We start from the raw sequence: 16,933 nt of genomic DNA, 5'->3' as shown, positions 1-16,933 counted from the left end.
TTCTTAGTATAAGCTTATTCCTTTCTTTTTGTCTTGCAGAGCTTCTAAAACTATGCTCGTGGAACTTTTCCAGATGCACCGAGCTGTATGGTTCGCCCACCATGTTTGTGGACATCATCAACTCCCCACAGAGGAAACAGTTTGACATTTCCTCTCTGCAACTAGGTCAGTCTAACTAGACACTGTGATATTAAGCTGTCGAATAACATATTGTGTAATAGCATTACAAAAATGAAGTGTTAGCAGCGTCATTGTGAGTAAAAAGTGTGAAGAAGTGTGTGCGAGTTGCCTATCTCTGATATCACCGACCCCTAATTAAGGTAAAAATAATGATGTCAAAACGGTGACTTGTAATAAATGATATAAGCAGAAACAAGAATAAACAGAAGAAAAGCAAACTTAAAGTTGAAGATTCCAAATGAAGTGAACCTGCTCTTTCTAGCACAGAAACCCTATACATTGCACCACCAATACAACTGAATGCATTGAAACTTTAGGTTTTTTTATTTCACTTTCTCTGTCTGCATCTCGTGTTGAAAGGATTAGCACAGTGCGATGCTGGTTGATAGCAAGGCCAACAGATGAAGGAAATTTGCCAGAATCTACGCCTTGTGGGAATCCGCTTCATGTGAAGCACTTAGCGTGTAATTGTCTACGCTGCATGTTTTGGCTATGAGCCAAGGTTTGCAATGGAGATCGACCTGTTTTAGGGGCGAAGCTCCTTAGGGTAGAGCAATGTCCCCTGTCTATCGGCGTGATACGCTTGACACATACCCACTCTAGAGTGGGTATCTGTCACAGGGTGTGCGAGATGGTGGTACTTGGAGTGTTCACTAGATGAATGCACAGACGGATGCGCCGATTGTCACACGGACGGACGGACGGAAGCAAGAACGAACAGATGCACAGGCTGAAGGCCGCTTCACCCCACTCATCATCATTCACTCTGTGGATATGCTGTGCATTTTTTTTTATAAGCACAGTAGTTGTGCGCACTTCTTGGGCTTGCCAGGTAGGTTGACTACACTCGTGTTTAAAGGGTAACTTATGGTCTGACGTTAGGTGAGCAATCACAGTAAAGCATAGACATTCATAGCACAGAATAACATGCACAACTTTCATTATCCTACTGCTCCAGGGTTGAGCAACACTTCAATGTAGCTTGTCGAATCATAGGAATACACATCAAATATTTATGAGACTGCTGTACAAGCTGAGCAAATCCTCACTCGCAATTCACGTTAACCTGACAAGATGCAGTCAAAAGTACACTTGTAATGTCTATTGATTTGCTATACATGACCACCACTGCAACAACAATCGACGTTACACCAGCATTACGCCTACATAGTCTTTTTCCAAAGCCGTTTGAAGACCTGGGGTGACACGGTGGTAAATACCCAATTGCCATGCAAAATGCTTGCATTTGACTACAGCTGAGATTCTGATTTTTATCTCTGCATTTGTTGCGTCTTTGCTGCTGGTGTCTCTTTTTTTTTAACTCTCTCGTTTACGTTACCTATGCCTGGTCTCACCGTTCCAGGGTAGATATAAAAATGTTAGTCGCCTGTGGCGCATACCTGCGTAATGTGGCCCGTGGTATGTGCCGCTTGTGTTTGGAGGGAAAGGTTTGATGATGTACGTGACAGGATTTTCACACTATTCATGCCGTGACCAGACAGTCATATCCTCAAGCTCTCTTACCCTCCTATAAAAATTTTCGGTGCTACCCAGACGTAGGTGGCTAGATAGGTAGATAGATGGATGGGCAGGTGAGGACCGTAGGTGGGCGGTACAAACACAGGTGCCTTCTCTCGCTCACTCTTTCACTCACTCATCACTTGAGCTAACTCATAGACCCTTCGAGGGTTGGGTGAAGACAAAAAAATTACACCATCTCCTGGCAAAGGAAAGCATGTGTAGATGCAAAGCAGCGCACGCTAACGCTTACACTGGCAGTGGCATTGACGTTGGTGCTCATCGCAGCGTTGAGCAGGAGAGGAACCTGGGAGACGCAAGGCAAGCAGTGATTGGTCGGTGTTTCCTACTGGAACATGCCAATCGCTGCCAATGGGCAACGAGAGACAAAGGACTCCGACAGGACACAGAGACCTGCAATCCACTTTTAGTTAACATACACACGCTCTGCATTTTCATTGTTCAACAACGTACAGGAGCAATATCTCACCGGCACTACCTTGGAGGCCAAGATCCAGTGCCTATGTGTACGGAATGGCCATTGAACGGCTGTGCAGTGTGAGCAATCAGTGTTTTCAATCAAGAAACTCGCTAGCAGATGCTGCCAGTGTCAGCGTTGCGAGACTAGAGAAGAGGTGGGGGTGTGCATGTGCAATAGGGTGTAAACGCAGTGAGAAGGGATTACCAAAGAAGGGAGGGGGGAGCGGGTGTAGACTGCAAAGGCTGCTTGCGACGGCGTTGTGAGGTGAGAAAGGGAGGTATCCTGGGAGAGGGAAAAGAGGGGAAGGGTACACACGTGCGCAGTAAGGGTGGTCATGCCGTACACTGGATTGGGCTTGACTATAAGACGCTTTGCGCCTTAAGAGAGTTACTGGCACCACTTTGAGTGCATAAGTGCAAGCTATGTGCAAACTATGCATCACTTGTGCAAGCTATTGGCTAGTCATTCGAGCTATTGGCATTGCCAGTGCAAGCTATGTATAGCTAGTGGACTTGTCTTTTTGCAATAAGCTCATCTTAAAGCACAACTTATCAAAGAGAAAAAAAAATATGGTCTGGTTACTACAACCTAAACTTAATGAGAATTTATTGTTTTGCAATGTTTTATTGTCCCGGCAACAATAAGACGTAAAGTTCTTGACATGCTTTGCACACTCAGTCATGCGTACTGATGCTGCAGATAGATTATTAGTGTGGTACTGTACTGTATCAGTAACTAGTAGTTGTATATAGGCTGAAAGGGCAGCTTGGAAAGATTGCTGAGCTTTCTTATAAAATACTGAGATGTGGATGTTGAATTCATTGTACTATTTGATTTTACTTAGCTGTCAAGGCATGACATTTTGCATAATGCACTGCACGAGTGAACATAAAGAATTATGACAACATAGTTGTCCATTTTTTTGTTCATCATTTATTTCTTTTTGCTTGTTTCATTTAGTTGAGGCAGCACATCAAATTTAACCACCCATTATCAACTGGCTATCATTGAAAATGTTTTGCTTCATTTATCTTGTTATGTTGCAATTGATATCATGAATGCTAGTGCATCTGTAACTTTATACCGTTGCTGAATGTACAATTATAAAACATTTGAAGATGACCCCATCTTTCTTCCTTTTGTGGGAATCCAGAGCCTGCAGTGTTGACCTAGAAGAAATAGATTATGTCTGCTGTATCCATCAAAGCTTAGCGATTCTGGCAGCTCAGGTCATCGACTCATCGTTGCAGTTATTTCAGATGCTCGTGTTCATAGAGTTCAACTCTTTCAGGAGAGTCCGGTGGAAATGTTGTCACGCCTGCAATACGTAGTCTGGTCCGAGAAAAGCTGCATATCAATGTGAGGGTGAGTACGAAAAGTTCTGTTGGCCCTGAAGAGACACCTGTTTTAGTTGGTCACACACGAATTGCTGTGATACAAAAAGAAATATGCCATATCCCTGGAGTGAACGACGACGAGTGGGTGAAGCAGCAGAATATTCGGTGTTACTGTAAACCACCCGTGACATTGACTACTCGCGTATGTAAATCTATGACAAAGTGGTGCACGGTTATATACACTGTTTATAGGCCATAAGTGGGATGTCGTGTTGAGTTCTGAATTTCGTTTTGCCTTCGTCATTACTGCTTTGTGGCATCAGATCTGTCCTGAAGTTGGCTATGACGAGGTTCGGGTGCGTTCCCGGTGGTTGTTCGTTGTTTCCAGTCACGTGAAATGCATCGTAGAGCATATCAAGACGTCATATACTGCACAAGCCAGTTGTTGTTTGTGATCATCATCGTCACCCTCTCCATCGTCATCACGGCTATGGCGCACGCCAAGGCCACCAACAGACAAGCCTTAATATTCAAGAACTTTGCCCATAAAACTGAAGTTCACGCTAGCCAAGTAATGCTTAAGAAACAGTGAAGCTGGTCGATCTTAGGTCTTGGCTGATGCTAGGCCTTTCCTTCGTGTAAACAGAGTAAAGTCGAACTAGATCTGATCACTCACACTTGGAAAAGTGTCCGAACTTCAGCGACAAGTACTCACATGCTAATCTGGCAGTAGCAGCCCCAGTAGAAGCACAAACCTTCTGTCGCTCATACTCGGCTCACAACATGCCGAGCAAACTCCGCATGGCAGCTCTGCGGACAGTCTCCCTGGATAGGTGTAGTTTGGCGGCAGCTGCTCGTAGGTGCACGTGCAGCTAGGTGAGGTTAAACCCAGGTTGCCCACTACGACACATCTTTCCCTTTCATGATCACAAGTAATAACGTATTAGTGATATTCACTGATCTTCTTGTTTATATTGTTGGTTAAATATGTGTGAAGCCACCATCCCTGTATCAATTCCATAATTAGCATCTCTGTTTTTGATAACAGCTCCTTCTATATGTATCTTGTGGCTGGTTCATTATTAAAATTTCATAGTATACTTAAATATGAAAAGTGGGTAATTGCCAGCATCAGCCCTTGAAGCTTCAATCCTGCAAAGGCTTTGAAAACTTGAGCAGCATTCAGAAGGAAATGTTGAGTGGCAAGAGTGCTAAAATATTACAAAAAACTGTTCTCTTTTCAAGATAGCCCATTTTAAGCTTTGGAGTGTATATCGATAGCGCTGAAGCTTTTTTCTTTTTATTGGATTGTCCAAAGTGTACTGGCGAGCTTTCGGTTACGACTATTCACAATTAAGAACTCGAATGAATTGTCCTCCATCTTTTTACACGGCATGTTTTCTTTTGCGTGATCAGTCGCATCCAGTTGAGCACACGGTCTTCTATTTAATTCTGAATACATGTATTCATGAAACATGCTTTAAAAATTCCGCTCTTGTGATTTGTAAGATCATAAGCTTGATTCTTGGTTTTTGCAATTAGTGTGTTTTGATGAAATTGCAAAATGATGTAATTGCAAAAGTGCCTGTGTAGTTGACTGTTGTAAGTGTGCATTGCAGATGCATATGCAACTAAAATTTAATAATCTGCTTGTGTCCCTTGAATTTTTTAGTTTTGCAGCAAGTGCAAAAAAAAAAAGAATTCTGTTTATCTGGCACTGCTATTCAAGCAGTGAGAAAGTTTTATATCTCTGACCCATCTTGCCGCAGTATGAAATAGCAAACTTGTATGAACACTCCTGAACGCAATGTTCAGGTGGGCTTTGGCACATCTGAGCTGACTACGGCGGCTATAGTGACGAGCAATGATGACCCTGACGACAAGCAGTTGAACACAGTTGGTCGACCACTACCGGGTCTTGAGGTGAGCTTGTCTTTCTTGTACTCAAATGTTGGTGCTGCGTCTTGTCTTGTGGAAATTTAAATAAATGTTGGCATGATGCAGTGCACCAGGCGACTGCAAAAACCATAGAAAACAATGATTGCTATTAAAGCCCCCCCCACAATGCTGATTGACAAGGAGTTCTGCCGCAGCCATTGTATGCCTTATTAGCACACAAGATTAAAAAAAAAAACTTCACAGTTCAGAGCTGCATATCTACTGTGCAACCTTTTGTATGCTTCACGGTGTAGTGGGCATAGCTGAGAAGTGACCCGTCGCGGTGCTCAAAACTTCTGGAGCCCTCCGCTACAGCATCACATAATTGTGTCGTGATGTTGGGGTTTCGAACCCAAACAGTTATTATTTTATTACGGCTGAACAGTGGGAATTTTGGTGCGTGTGAGCACTATGCCTGTGGTAGCACTAGAAAGCGAAACAGTTATTTGGCTCTGTTGTAGGGCCAATAATTTGGTATCCATAGTTAGCATTGTTGCACTTGCATTAAAATGTAATGCTGTCATTCATATCTCTGGAGATCTTTTGTCCTTGCAAGGACTCAAATTGTGTGTATGCGATTGATACTGTGATCGCATGGTCAGAAAATTGTCAGCGTGAATATCCCTTCAGAGCATGCAGGGATCTGGGGAATGTCTTTTTAATCTTGAACCCCTTTCTCCCTCATCTTGACATTTTTTTCCATGCAGTACCAGTGGGTTGCATGTGACAAATTCATAATATTCTTCTTACTTGTCGCTGTTCTTTTGTTCTGAAGGCACAAGAAAACCTTATTGATTTGTAAAGAGTGTCATATAAAGTAATGGTTCTTCGCTACTGGAGTACACATAGCTAAACTGGCCCCGCCGGGGTGGTCTAGTGGCTAAGGTACTCAGCTGCTGAACCGCAGGTCGCAGGAACAATCCCGGCTGTGGCGGCTGCATTTTCGATGGAGGCAGAAATGCTGTAGGCCCGTGTGCTCAGATTTGGGTGCACGTTAAAGAACACCAGGGTCAAAATTTCCAAAGCCCTCCACTACGGCGTCTCTCATAATCATATGGTGGTCTTGGGATGGTCCCCACATATCTGTCAATCATAGTTAAACTGACCATGTTCATATTTGAATATTTCTGTTGCTTCTGTGACCAGTTAAAACTGTCCTATGCCTTTATACAGCTCTGTAAATTATTTGTCTCAAGACCAACATAGAACTAAAGCATCATGCTGGAATGTCAATTCTTACTGTTGAAATAAATATGAAACAATGCCGAACTTCGTTAGTATTTACTATTATTACTAATATTGTTATAAATGGAATCTGTCTATAATCATAAGCAACACCCACAACATCAGACCCTTCTATTGAAAATACTTTCAATAGAGGCTTCTAAACCTGTATCTATGCTCACTTGAGTGTCCATGCGATTGCTGTCGTAACAAAAAGTGATGTAAAAGAAGCAGCAGGTGTGTTCTGTAACAATGTGCTGTTCCTTATTTTGCAGCTTCTCCTTCATGCTTCTGCTCCCTGCTCGTGATGCACTCGGTTAGCCCATCTGCTTTGTCCTTTGCATATGTCAGCATGTTTCTCTCCATGGCGTTAATCTAGAGTGAATGTCTCATCTTTGCTACACTCTTCATCTCCGCTGCATGCTACCTGTGTTCGCCTTGAACTTATTCCTATTGCATTCCTGCTAAGTGTATGTTCTGTAACGTTTATGAATATAGGCTCATTGTGCTATTTTACACATGCCTTTCTGCAAATAATGAGATTTTAACTAGAAGACTTTCCAAGTGGTTCACATTTAGAAGTCTTCTGCTGATGGCGATAAAATGTGAAAGAGGTACTTGACTTATGAGAGTTTGTTTCAAGAAGGTTATGAAGTTTATTACCATCAGTAACGCGTTCATTGCCACTTGTGTGCACATAGTGTTCTCTAAAGATAGCTTTGGCCAAAGACGCATAATTTATAAATTGGTGCCAGAAATGTGTGAAGTAGCAGTAGCATGGTCGTATGATGACACTGCATGAAGAATATAATTTCTATTGAACCCTCTTATAGCACGCTGTTTCCAGCATGTGTTTCCAGTGTTAGGCTCCATCTTTGCACGGATAGAAAATTTCTTGTACAAAGAAAAATGGCTCGCAGCCTTTTCTGCATACCATAGCCATGACCGGTGACAGCGACCAGTAATCCTTTTGTTCATGTGTAGTCGTCTGTTACGCACGTGTAGCTGCCACATGCACCACTTTGCTTTTCTCATCTTTGCTTATTTATAGCTTCTCTACTGTATAAAAAATAAGTTATGTAAAAATCAGTGGTCGTTGCCTCAAACAGTCTGGTTAGCAACTGCAGTTGTCTAGTAATTGAGACAGATTGTCACGGTATATGGTATAAGATAGTAGTGAAACTGCGCATTTCCATGCAGGTGAAGATTGTTGACCCCAACACGGGCACAGTGGTGCCAACGGGCACGCCGGGGGAAGTTTGGGGTCGTGGTCCTAATGTCTTCCTTGGCTACTACAACGATGAAGAGAAGACCAAGGAGGCTATGACACCTGATGGATTTTACAAGACCGGGTAAAGACAATACATTGTGGACTCTAGTAACACTCTTGTTCATTAGCTCACGATAACCTTGAAAGGATTTACATGCATTGGCACCTTTAACTGTGTGTTCCATTGATCGTGTTTAGTGTCTAGCCACTGTTTTTTTTTTTTTCATAATGCTTTACCTAGCCCTTATTCAGTCGATTTCTTGTGTGGGAGCATAATGTCATTATCATGTTGTAGAACACTTCAGACAACCTTCACTATCTCTCTAACGGTAAGCACTGTTAGTTTGGGAAGGCAGAGTTGCCACTGCAAACTCCTTCCTCCAACATCACTAAAGAGGCTCATTTTTCAGCTGCACTTTTTTTTATCAGCTTGTAGTGAAATATGTAAATTATGATCATTGAAAAAATGAACTAAGCATAATCGAATTACAATATTCTTACTACAAGCATGACTGATTTTTATGTCTCGCTCAATGCACAGTTTGTTCATCTCGTTGCAGTATAAAAGTAAAAACATGGTTAATGAAGTTACAACTTTCACTTCTTATACCAGTATGAGACACAGTTCATTTTATTTCACGTTAAAGAAAAATTAACCTTGTCAAGTCCCCAGGGGCAGCAATGACAGCCCTCATTATGGGCGGCAGTGAAGAGTACAGTGACGCGATGAGCAATATTGGCCCAGTTCACGCAGTAACGATGAAATTCACCCGCTGCTTGACAATGCGGCCTGCGCTTGCCACTGTAGTCGACGACGCGGTTGAACCGTTCAGCGCTACGCCCCTCAAGCGTCTGCGCGTGCGCAAGCTGCTGTTGGTGCGCGACTGCCATGCTCACTGCATCATGGCCGCATCGCGGTGCCACGTGCTGTGAGATTTCCTTTGAGTGTGAAACGGACTGTACATTCCAACCTTTGCTTGTCCCCACTTTTTAGAACGTGGAGGACTCATAATATTTTGTCCTTTTACTTGTTGAACCATGCAGTGATGTTGGTGTAATGGATAACGAAGGCTTTGTGACCATCGTCAGCCGCCTGAAAGATGTGGTGAATCGTGGCGGCGAGAAGGTGTACCCGACCGAAGTGGAGGAGCTGTTTAATACTCACCCATCCGTCCAAGAGTGTCACGTGAGTGGGTTTGTTGTTCTGTGCACCCTGCTAATGATTCACGGCTGCAATGTCATAGCGAATGTACGGGCTTGTTCATTAATGAACCCTGATCAGTGCTGCTGTGCTTGCTGGGGAGCCGGTTCATCTGGAGCGGCTGCACGTCCTTGGGATGCTGCACATGTGCACAAGGGCCCACGTGAGGTCCTTCACATCATGTGCTACAGTGATGTAGTGTCGCGCTAGCTCTGCTGTAATACAACAGGAACGCCAGGCTCCTGCACCACTTCGTCTCGACGCACAGTTGCTCCGCCGAGCGCAGCCGAGCTGAATCTTGTTCACCCTAAGAGTGGACAAGCCTGTACATGCGGGTTCTCAGTGAATGCAATGAATCATCTAGTATATCTGGCGGAAAACGTGGGTCTGTCTCAACAATTTTGGCAACCAAGAAATTTGGAGTAATCTTGAAGACAGTGTAATCTGACACAGTGTCTCAACCTTATGCATACATAGTATGGGAAATCACAAGTATGACACTTCCATGTTCGTGTGTGCATAGTTTTGCTTACCTGTGGTGCTGAAGTCTAGTCTAGTAGTTTACATTTGTAATGTAATTGTTGTCTCTCAGAGGTCAATGCCGGGTCTCGCAATGTGGCAGCGCACTATTATAAAAGGTATGTGCTGTGTGCTTCTAATATGGTATGGTTCGTTTTTATATTTGATTAGATCATTGGTGTGCCAGATGAACGATTGGGTGAAGAGGTGTGTGCATGGATAGTGCTCAAGCCAAATGAAAAGGCCACAGATGGAGAACTCAAAGAGCACTGCAAGGGCAAGGTGCGTATTAAACAATATCATGTTGTGAAGGAATGTCAGTCAACAGGGATAGTGGCATGAGATTCCAGACTTCTGCCCGAAATGGTGGTAATGCAGGTTAATCCATAATTACGCATAGTTTTTAGAACATATAAAATGGGACACAAAAAGGAACTACATGCGGGCACTGACTTCAAACGCTATATTTTTTTGTTTTCCAGCTGAGTCATTTCAAAATTCCTCGCTACTTCATCTACGATGCCAAAGTTCCCAAGACACCCATCGGAAAACCACAGAAGGCTCAGATGCGGCTATTGGCTACTCAAAAACTCTGCCTTATAAGATGATCCTTGCAGATGTCTGTGATTTGTGCCCTACAATTTTTCTAATAAAGATTGCAGTGCGATTATCTGACATATCAATCTGCATAGTGCAAACAGCGTGCAATATATTGATTTAGGCTATGAAAGTACTTGCCAGTTCTACAGCACAAGCTGCTGTGGCCCCATTTGTGGGGTGTTTGCTTACTCCTGTTAGGTTGTGTTTGCCGTAGGTAGCGTAGTCGCCATGAGAGTCGAGGCTGTGCTTCCGTGATGGTGCTGCATTGCCTTGCGGCATAGGGCGCTCTGCGCATGCATTGAGACACCCTATTGCGGCATAAAGCTTTTTGATCTGGAAAGTAGTGATGCACTTCCTTGCGCGCATTTCCTTCCTGAATTCCCCTCTGATTTCTCCCTTCCCCTGTCCGGCGCGATGCGCACAGCTCGCTGAATCTTGGCTCGCTGCAGCCTCATTACAACCTCGTCTGTGCCTGCCCGAAGTTGGCACAGGAATGATTGAGCGTCACCACAGCCTACCTGAGACAGGGCCTTCCCGCCTCCACATTGAAGCCCTTCCTCCACCCGTATTGTCCCTAGCTACCTGCACTTCGCAGTCTGGCGCTGGCGGAGTTCTTTGACCAGATGGGAATCGCGGCCTACTGCTCTTGGCACCTCCATCCCTACTGCTAGCCTACTGTACCTGTTGATGACCGGGCCACGTCATGTCTAACGCCTCCTCCTTCTCTATCTACGATTGTCCCACTTCTCCTCCCCTAGGCACTGTGCTGTGCCCTTCGTAGCGCTGCATAAATTAGGTGTCTCCAAATCACCGCCACCACTATTATATTCATTCCGTGCGCTTGTTTACTTGGCCCCTTGAAGCATTATATAAGATCTTTCCCTGAAGAAACAATTGTGATGAAGGCGGGCTTTGACTGAGGATGCACTTAGTTAAAAACAAACTTGAAAAAAAAAATCTGGCAGATTCCACGCACAGTGGGAATTGATGTAATGAGAAGCAGCCAGCAAAAACTGCATACATCAACTTCTCTTTAAGGCAAGTGAAGCCACTCATTTCAAGGTATCTAGTACGTTCACGTTAATCACGATTTGGTCAGCATGCATGTATATACAATCTGGTATCTCGTATATACAATGTGAAAAGGGGCTTATTGGCAACTGTTGCGACGGTAGCCCTACGATGAAAACACGATCGGGACAGAGCTCAGCACGAGCCGAGCGAGAAAAGCCCAGCACCCAGTACCCAAGCGGTGGCGATGTTGCTTGCCAACCATACGTTTTCTTCTTCACAATTTGCCCCCGCCGAAAAAGAGCCATCCTGGCGACCTAAGAGTCTGGAGGGAGAGGGCTATGATATGGCTTAAGGCGGGCGACGTGGATGATGTCACGTCCACACCGACGCATGTCGTCAGATGGGGAAAGTGGCTCAATGAGAAAATTCACCGGCGAGGTTTGCTCCAAAATGCGGTATGGGCCCTCGTACTTTAGAATGAGTTTTGAGGAAAGGCCGGGGGTTTGGTAAGGAACAGCCAGCCATACAAGTGATCGGGGGGAATAGCTGTGGCTTTGTGAAGAGTCGGCCTTGTTTTCTTTCTGGCGCTGCTGTTCTTGTGACGTAAAGGTGCGTGGAGTTCATGGCACTCTTCCGCATTTCGGGCAGTTTCGGACACAGATGGGCATTCGGATGCGTCAGGACAGTATGGAAGGAGAGTGTCGATGGTGTGGGATGGTTCGCGTCCATAAAGAAGAAGGAAAGGTGAAAATCCAGTGGTGGACTGTTCCGCAGTGTTGTATGCGAACGTGATGAATGGAAGAATGCGATCCCAGTTAGTATGATCGGATGTCACATACATCGCGAGCATATCGCCAAGGGTGCAGTTAAATTTCTCCGTGAGCCCGTTAGTTTGCGGGTGGTATGCCGTGGTCTTGCGATAAACAACATGGCATTCAGAAAGCAGAGATGTGACGACTTCTGATAGGAAGGCTCGACCTCGGTCACTTAGTAGTTCTCGAGGTGCACCATGTCGTAGTATGAAGCGATGAAGGACGAAGGATGCTATGTCCCGCGCAGTGGCACTTGGAAGGGCGGCGGTCTCAGAGTAGCGTGTTAAATGGTCCACAGCGACTATGATCCACCGATTTTCATTTTATGTTGTCGGTAGAGGGCCATAGAGATTAATTCCGATCCGATTGAAAAGTTTGGCAGGGCACGGAAGTGGTTGAAGCGCACTGGAAAAGTGGAAAGGCAGTGATTTGCGGCGTTCACAGTCAGGGCAGCCCATAACAAATTTTCGAACAAAATTATACATTCCGCGCCAGTAGAAGCGATGGCGAATGTGTTCGTAAGTTTTGAAAACTCCGGCATGACCACATTGAGGATCGTCGTGAAAGGAGGCGCAGATTTGTAATTGCAAGCTGCGCAGGACAACCAAGAGCCACTTACGACCTTCAGGGGCGTAGTTGCGTCGGTGTAGCAGCCGATCACGAATGGCGAAATGAGCAGCTTGACGTCGGAGAGATCGTGGTACCGCAGTGGTTGACGATCCAGAGAGACAGTTAAAAAGGGAAGCGATCCACGGGTCCTTGTGTTGTTCACTGGCAAAGGAGTCGAGGTCGAGAGATGCGACGGAGTTGGTACCAGTGGTTCCGCAGGCCAAGTCGGGAGGTAAAGGTGAATGCGACAGGGCGTCGGCGTCAGAATGCTTGCGTCCGCCGCGATATATAACGCGAATGTTGTACTCCTGGATTCACAGTGCCCAACGAGCTAGGCGACCAGAAGGATCTTTCAATGTGGCGCGCGAGCCCACAAAGTGCATGGTGGTCCGTTACCAGGTCGAATGGGCGACCGTACAAATAAGGGCGAACTTGCCAAGCGCCCACACTAGCGCCAAGCACTCCTTTTCAGTGACACTGTAATTGGCCTCAGCTTTAGTAAGCGTGCGACTTGCATAAGCGACGACGTATTCGGAGTAGCCCGGCTTGCGTTGGGTGAGGACAGCGCCAAGACCAGCCCCGCAAGCGTCTGTGTGAACTTCCGTTGCAGCTGTGGGGTCGAAATGCCGAAGAATTGGAGATGTTAGCAGACTACGGAGCGTGGCAAACGCGACGTCGCAGTCAGGAGACCAGAATGAAAGGTCTGCGTCACCGCGTAGGAGGTTGGTCAGTGGGGACATGGTCGACACAAAATTTCGCACGAAGCGTCGGAAGTACGAGCATAGTCCGACAAAACTGCGTAATTCTTTCAGTGTAGTAGGTTTCGGGAACTCAGCGACTGCTCGCAGTTTTTCAAGGTCGGGTAGAACACCATGCTTGGACACGATGTGCCCTAAGATGGACAGCTCTCACGCGGCGAAGCGGCACTTTTTAAGGTTCAGTTGGAGTCCAGCGTTGATTAAACACGTCAGAACTAGTTGGAGCCGAAGCAGATGTGTAGGAAAATCGGGAGAGAAAACGACAATGTCGTCGAGGTAGCATAGACACACAGACCACTTCAGTCCACTCAGTGTGTTGTCCATAAGTCGTTCAAACGTGGCAGGAGCATTACAAAGCCCAAATGGCATTACGTTAAATTCGTACAGGCCATCTGGTGTAATGAATGCAGTTTTCTGGCGATCAGCTTCTGCCATAGGAACCTGCCAGTATCCAGATCGTAAGTCTAAGGAGGAGAAGAATTCGGCTCCTTGGAGGCTGTTAAGGGCGTCGTCAATGCGCGGTAATGGATAGACGTCTTTCCGCGTCACCTTATTTAACCGCCAGTAGTCGACGCAAAATCGAATCGATCCATCCTTCTTTCGAACTAGAACGACATGAGATGCCAAAGGACTGTGCGATGGTTGAATAATGCGACGGCGTAGCATCTCTTCGACCTGGTCGTTGATGACGTGATGTTCTGCAGCAGAGACATGGTACGGTCTTTGACGCATTGGCTGGTGCGAACCGATGTCAATGCAGTGGTGCACTGCGGAAGTCCGACCCAATTGCGGCTGAGAAACGTCGAATGAATTCGCGAAGTGCTGGAGGAGATTAAGAAGCTCGGCGCGTTCATGGGCACTTAAGGTGTCAGCGATAGAACTCGAGAAGGTGTCACTCGATGAGCATTCCAGTGGGGAAAGGGCACGAAGTTCGGTCGAGGCGCTACTGCACGATTCGTCTGGCATGTTAAGGAATAACGAGGAATCGAGGTACTCCACTCGACCGAGACATTCGCCGGCAAGTAGCGTAAGCGGTGCAGAAAGGGGGTTGTAGACGAAAATATTGTTTCAGCCAGCACTGACGTCAAGCGTAGCGAAAGGCTAGGAAACGGCTCTGCGGCTCATGAAAATGTCGGAAGGTGTAAACATTACTGTAGCATTGTTATGGTCATCGCAGCAAACAGGGACAACGGCAAGAGAGGCTGGCGGAATTTCAGTGTCTTCACGCACGACGAGTTTTGGGGACCCCTCAAGAGTTTCGTTCAAAGGTTCGTCAGACAGGTGCGAAAATTGAACTTCAGCGCGTGCGCAGTCTATGACGGCATGATGATGTGACAGGAAGTCCCACCCGAGGATAACGTCATGCGAGCACACCGAAAGGACGATGAACTCGACAAGTACATAGAGCCTTGGATGAATATGCGGGCTGTACAGGTGCTGAGAGGTCGAACTGGTTGTGCACTAGCCGTACGAAGCGATAGTCCAGAGAGCAGCGTGGTCACTTTGCGTAGGGAGTGGCAGGGCTGGGTGGCTATAACGGAAACGGCAGCACCTGTGTCGATGAGGCCAAAGGTAGAAACACTATCGACAGATATGGCGACGACATTAGCAGGTGAAGCGCGAGGGCTTGGGCATTTCGACGACGGCACAGTTCTTGCCTCCAGAACTGCGGCGTTCAGTTTTCCCGGTTGGAGGAAGCGGGTCGGGGACGCGTTGGGGACAGAGATCGCCTGCGAGGAGACCGCGAGCGGGGAGAGTGAGTCGGAGCTGGGGGCTGGGATGACTGAGACTCGGGAAGGTTAGTGTAGCCATACTGCGGTGAGGGATAGGGAGCAGGCAGGTGCGTGGGCTGCGGGTCATACGGTAACGGCCAAGAAGCGTTGTGTTGTGATTGGAAGCGGCGACGACAATATCGTGCCACGTGTCCTAGAGTACCGCAGGCGTAGCAGATCGGTCTATTGTCAGCAGTGCGCCAGGAATTGCTGACTCGCGATGCGGCCCAAGGTGTCGAAAGAGGGGTCGAGTGGGGAGCAAGTGCAGACATGGGTGGCAAATGCTGCTGGCGGGGTCTGCTGCGTATCACCTGGGCATAAGTAAGAGGCGCGGCCACGGGCTGCATAGCCGGCGCATGGGGAACAGGCATGGCCACAGGCTGCTGGTGGGCAGCGACGGGAACAGCCTGAGCTACCTCTTCGGCAATAACATCGCGGAGTGGTGAGGGCAGACGAGAGGACGGCGGCTGCTGCGTGAAGGGAATCAACGACAGCTGCCGAGCTACTTCTTCACGCACAAAGTCTTTAATCTCTTGCAGGGTTGGTGAGTAATCGGGAACAGAAGTAAGACTGGATAGTGAGTTGACGTGTGAGGAAAATGGCCGAGTCAGGGCACGCTGCTTCCTCAACTCGTCGAAGCTTTGACATAAAGTCACAAGTTCCGCAACGGTGGCAGGATTGTGCGCCAGGAGCATCTGAAATGCGACGTCATTTATTCCTTTGAGGATGTGCTGAATCTTCTCCGACTCGGGCATGGTGGTGTTCACACGGTTGCAAAGACTAATAATGTCTTCGATGTAACTGATGATCGATTCAGATAGCTTTTGTGCGCAAGTCCGCAAGAGATTGTTCGGCTCTGGACTTGCGGACAGCAGGTCGGCCGAAAACGTCAGCAAACGACGTTTTGAAGATGGACCACGTCGTAATGTTGTTTTTGTGGTTGTTATACCACATTTCGGCCCCGTCAGTGAGGTAAAAGATGACGTTAGTTAACTTGTCCGCGTCATCCCACTTGTTGTTTGCGCTCACCAGTTCGTAGTTAGCGAACCAGTCTTCCACGTCGGTCTCATCAGCTCCACTGAAGACCTTGGGCTCTTGCAAACGAAGAACGCCGGGGTTGCTGGGGGATGGACTGGAAGAGCCAGGTTGCGCGTGTTGGTGGCCATGATGGGAGGTAGCGTCTGGTTGCCCAGCTCCAGGTTTAGGCGACGGCGAATGGCAGCACCCAGGTTCAGGGGACGGGGAATGTCAGCACCCTCCACTAATTGAAAAAGGGGTTTATTGGCGACTGTTGCGACGGTAGCCCTACGATGAAAACACGATCGGGCAGAGCAACGGTCAAGCAGATGCCGGCGATGATCAGCACGAGCCGAGTGAGAAAAGCCCAGCACCCAGTACCCAAGCGTTGGTGATGTTGCTTGCCAACGATACGTTTTCTTCTTCACAAATGTATTACCTATCAGTTGTGTCTGTCATGCAGGCTGAATATCACGCTAGTGAAACGATCGCAAGCGCACCATGAACGTGGCATGTAAACGGGGTTGCCACTGGTGGCTACTTTTCGTCAAATTGGCAAATTTGAGAGGCCCGTGGGGACCTAAAACTGTGAGTAACAACCTGTTGAAGTTTTGGCAATTTTCGCTTATATGAATCTCGACTGAGTTAGGCATTCTGCCTTCAAAATGAATGAATGACATGTG

General features: G+C 46.8%; 1 protein-coding gene across 1 annotated transcript in view; it reads left to right on the top strand.

Moving 5' to 3' along the window:
• LOC142765509 (medium-chain acyl-CoA ligase ACSF2, mitochondrial-like) overlaps positions 1-10,366 on the top strand; it is a 30,669-nt gene extending 20,303 nt beyond the window's left edge. The window contains exons 10-16 of the mRNA XM_075866608.1: positions 74-165; positions 3,471-3,544; positions 5,332-5,439; positions 7,879-8,030; positions 8,993-9,134; positions 9,840-9,950; positions 10,151-10,366. Coding sequence (XP_075722723.1) covers positions 74-165; positions 3,471-3,544; positions 5,332-5,439; positions 7,879-8,030; positions 8,993-9,134; positions 9,840-9,950; positions 10,151-10,276 — 805 coding nt within the window. The 3' untranslated portion in view covers positions 10,277-10,366. The remainder of the gene's footprint in view (positions 1-73; positions 166-3,470; positions 3,545-5,331; positions 5,440-7,878; positions 8,031-8,992; positions 9,135-9,839; positions 9,951-10,150) is intronic.
• Positions 10,367-16,933: the final 6,567 nt, after the last annotated feature.

This window comes from Rhipicephalus microplus, chromosome 6 (assembly GCF_043290135.1).
Source record: "Rhipicephalus microplus isolate Deutch F79 chromosome 6, USDA_Rmic, whole genome shotgun sequence".
NCBI lineage: Eukaryota > Metazoa > Arthropoda > Arachnida > Ixodida > Ixodidae > Rhipicephalus > Rhipicephalus microplus.
This window is presented reverse-complemented; position numbering and strand designations above follow the sequence as displayed.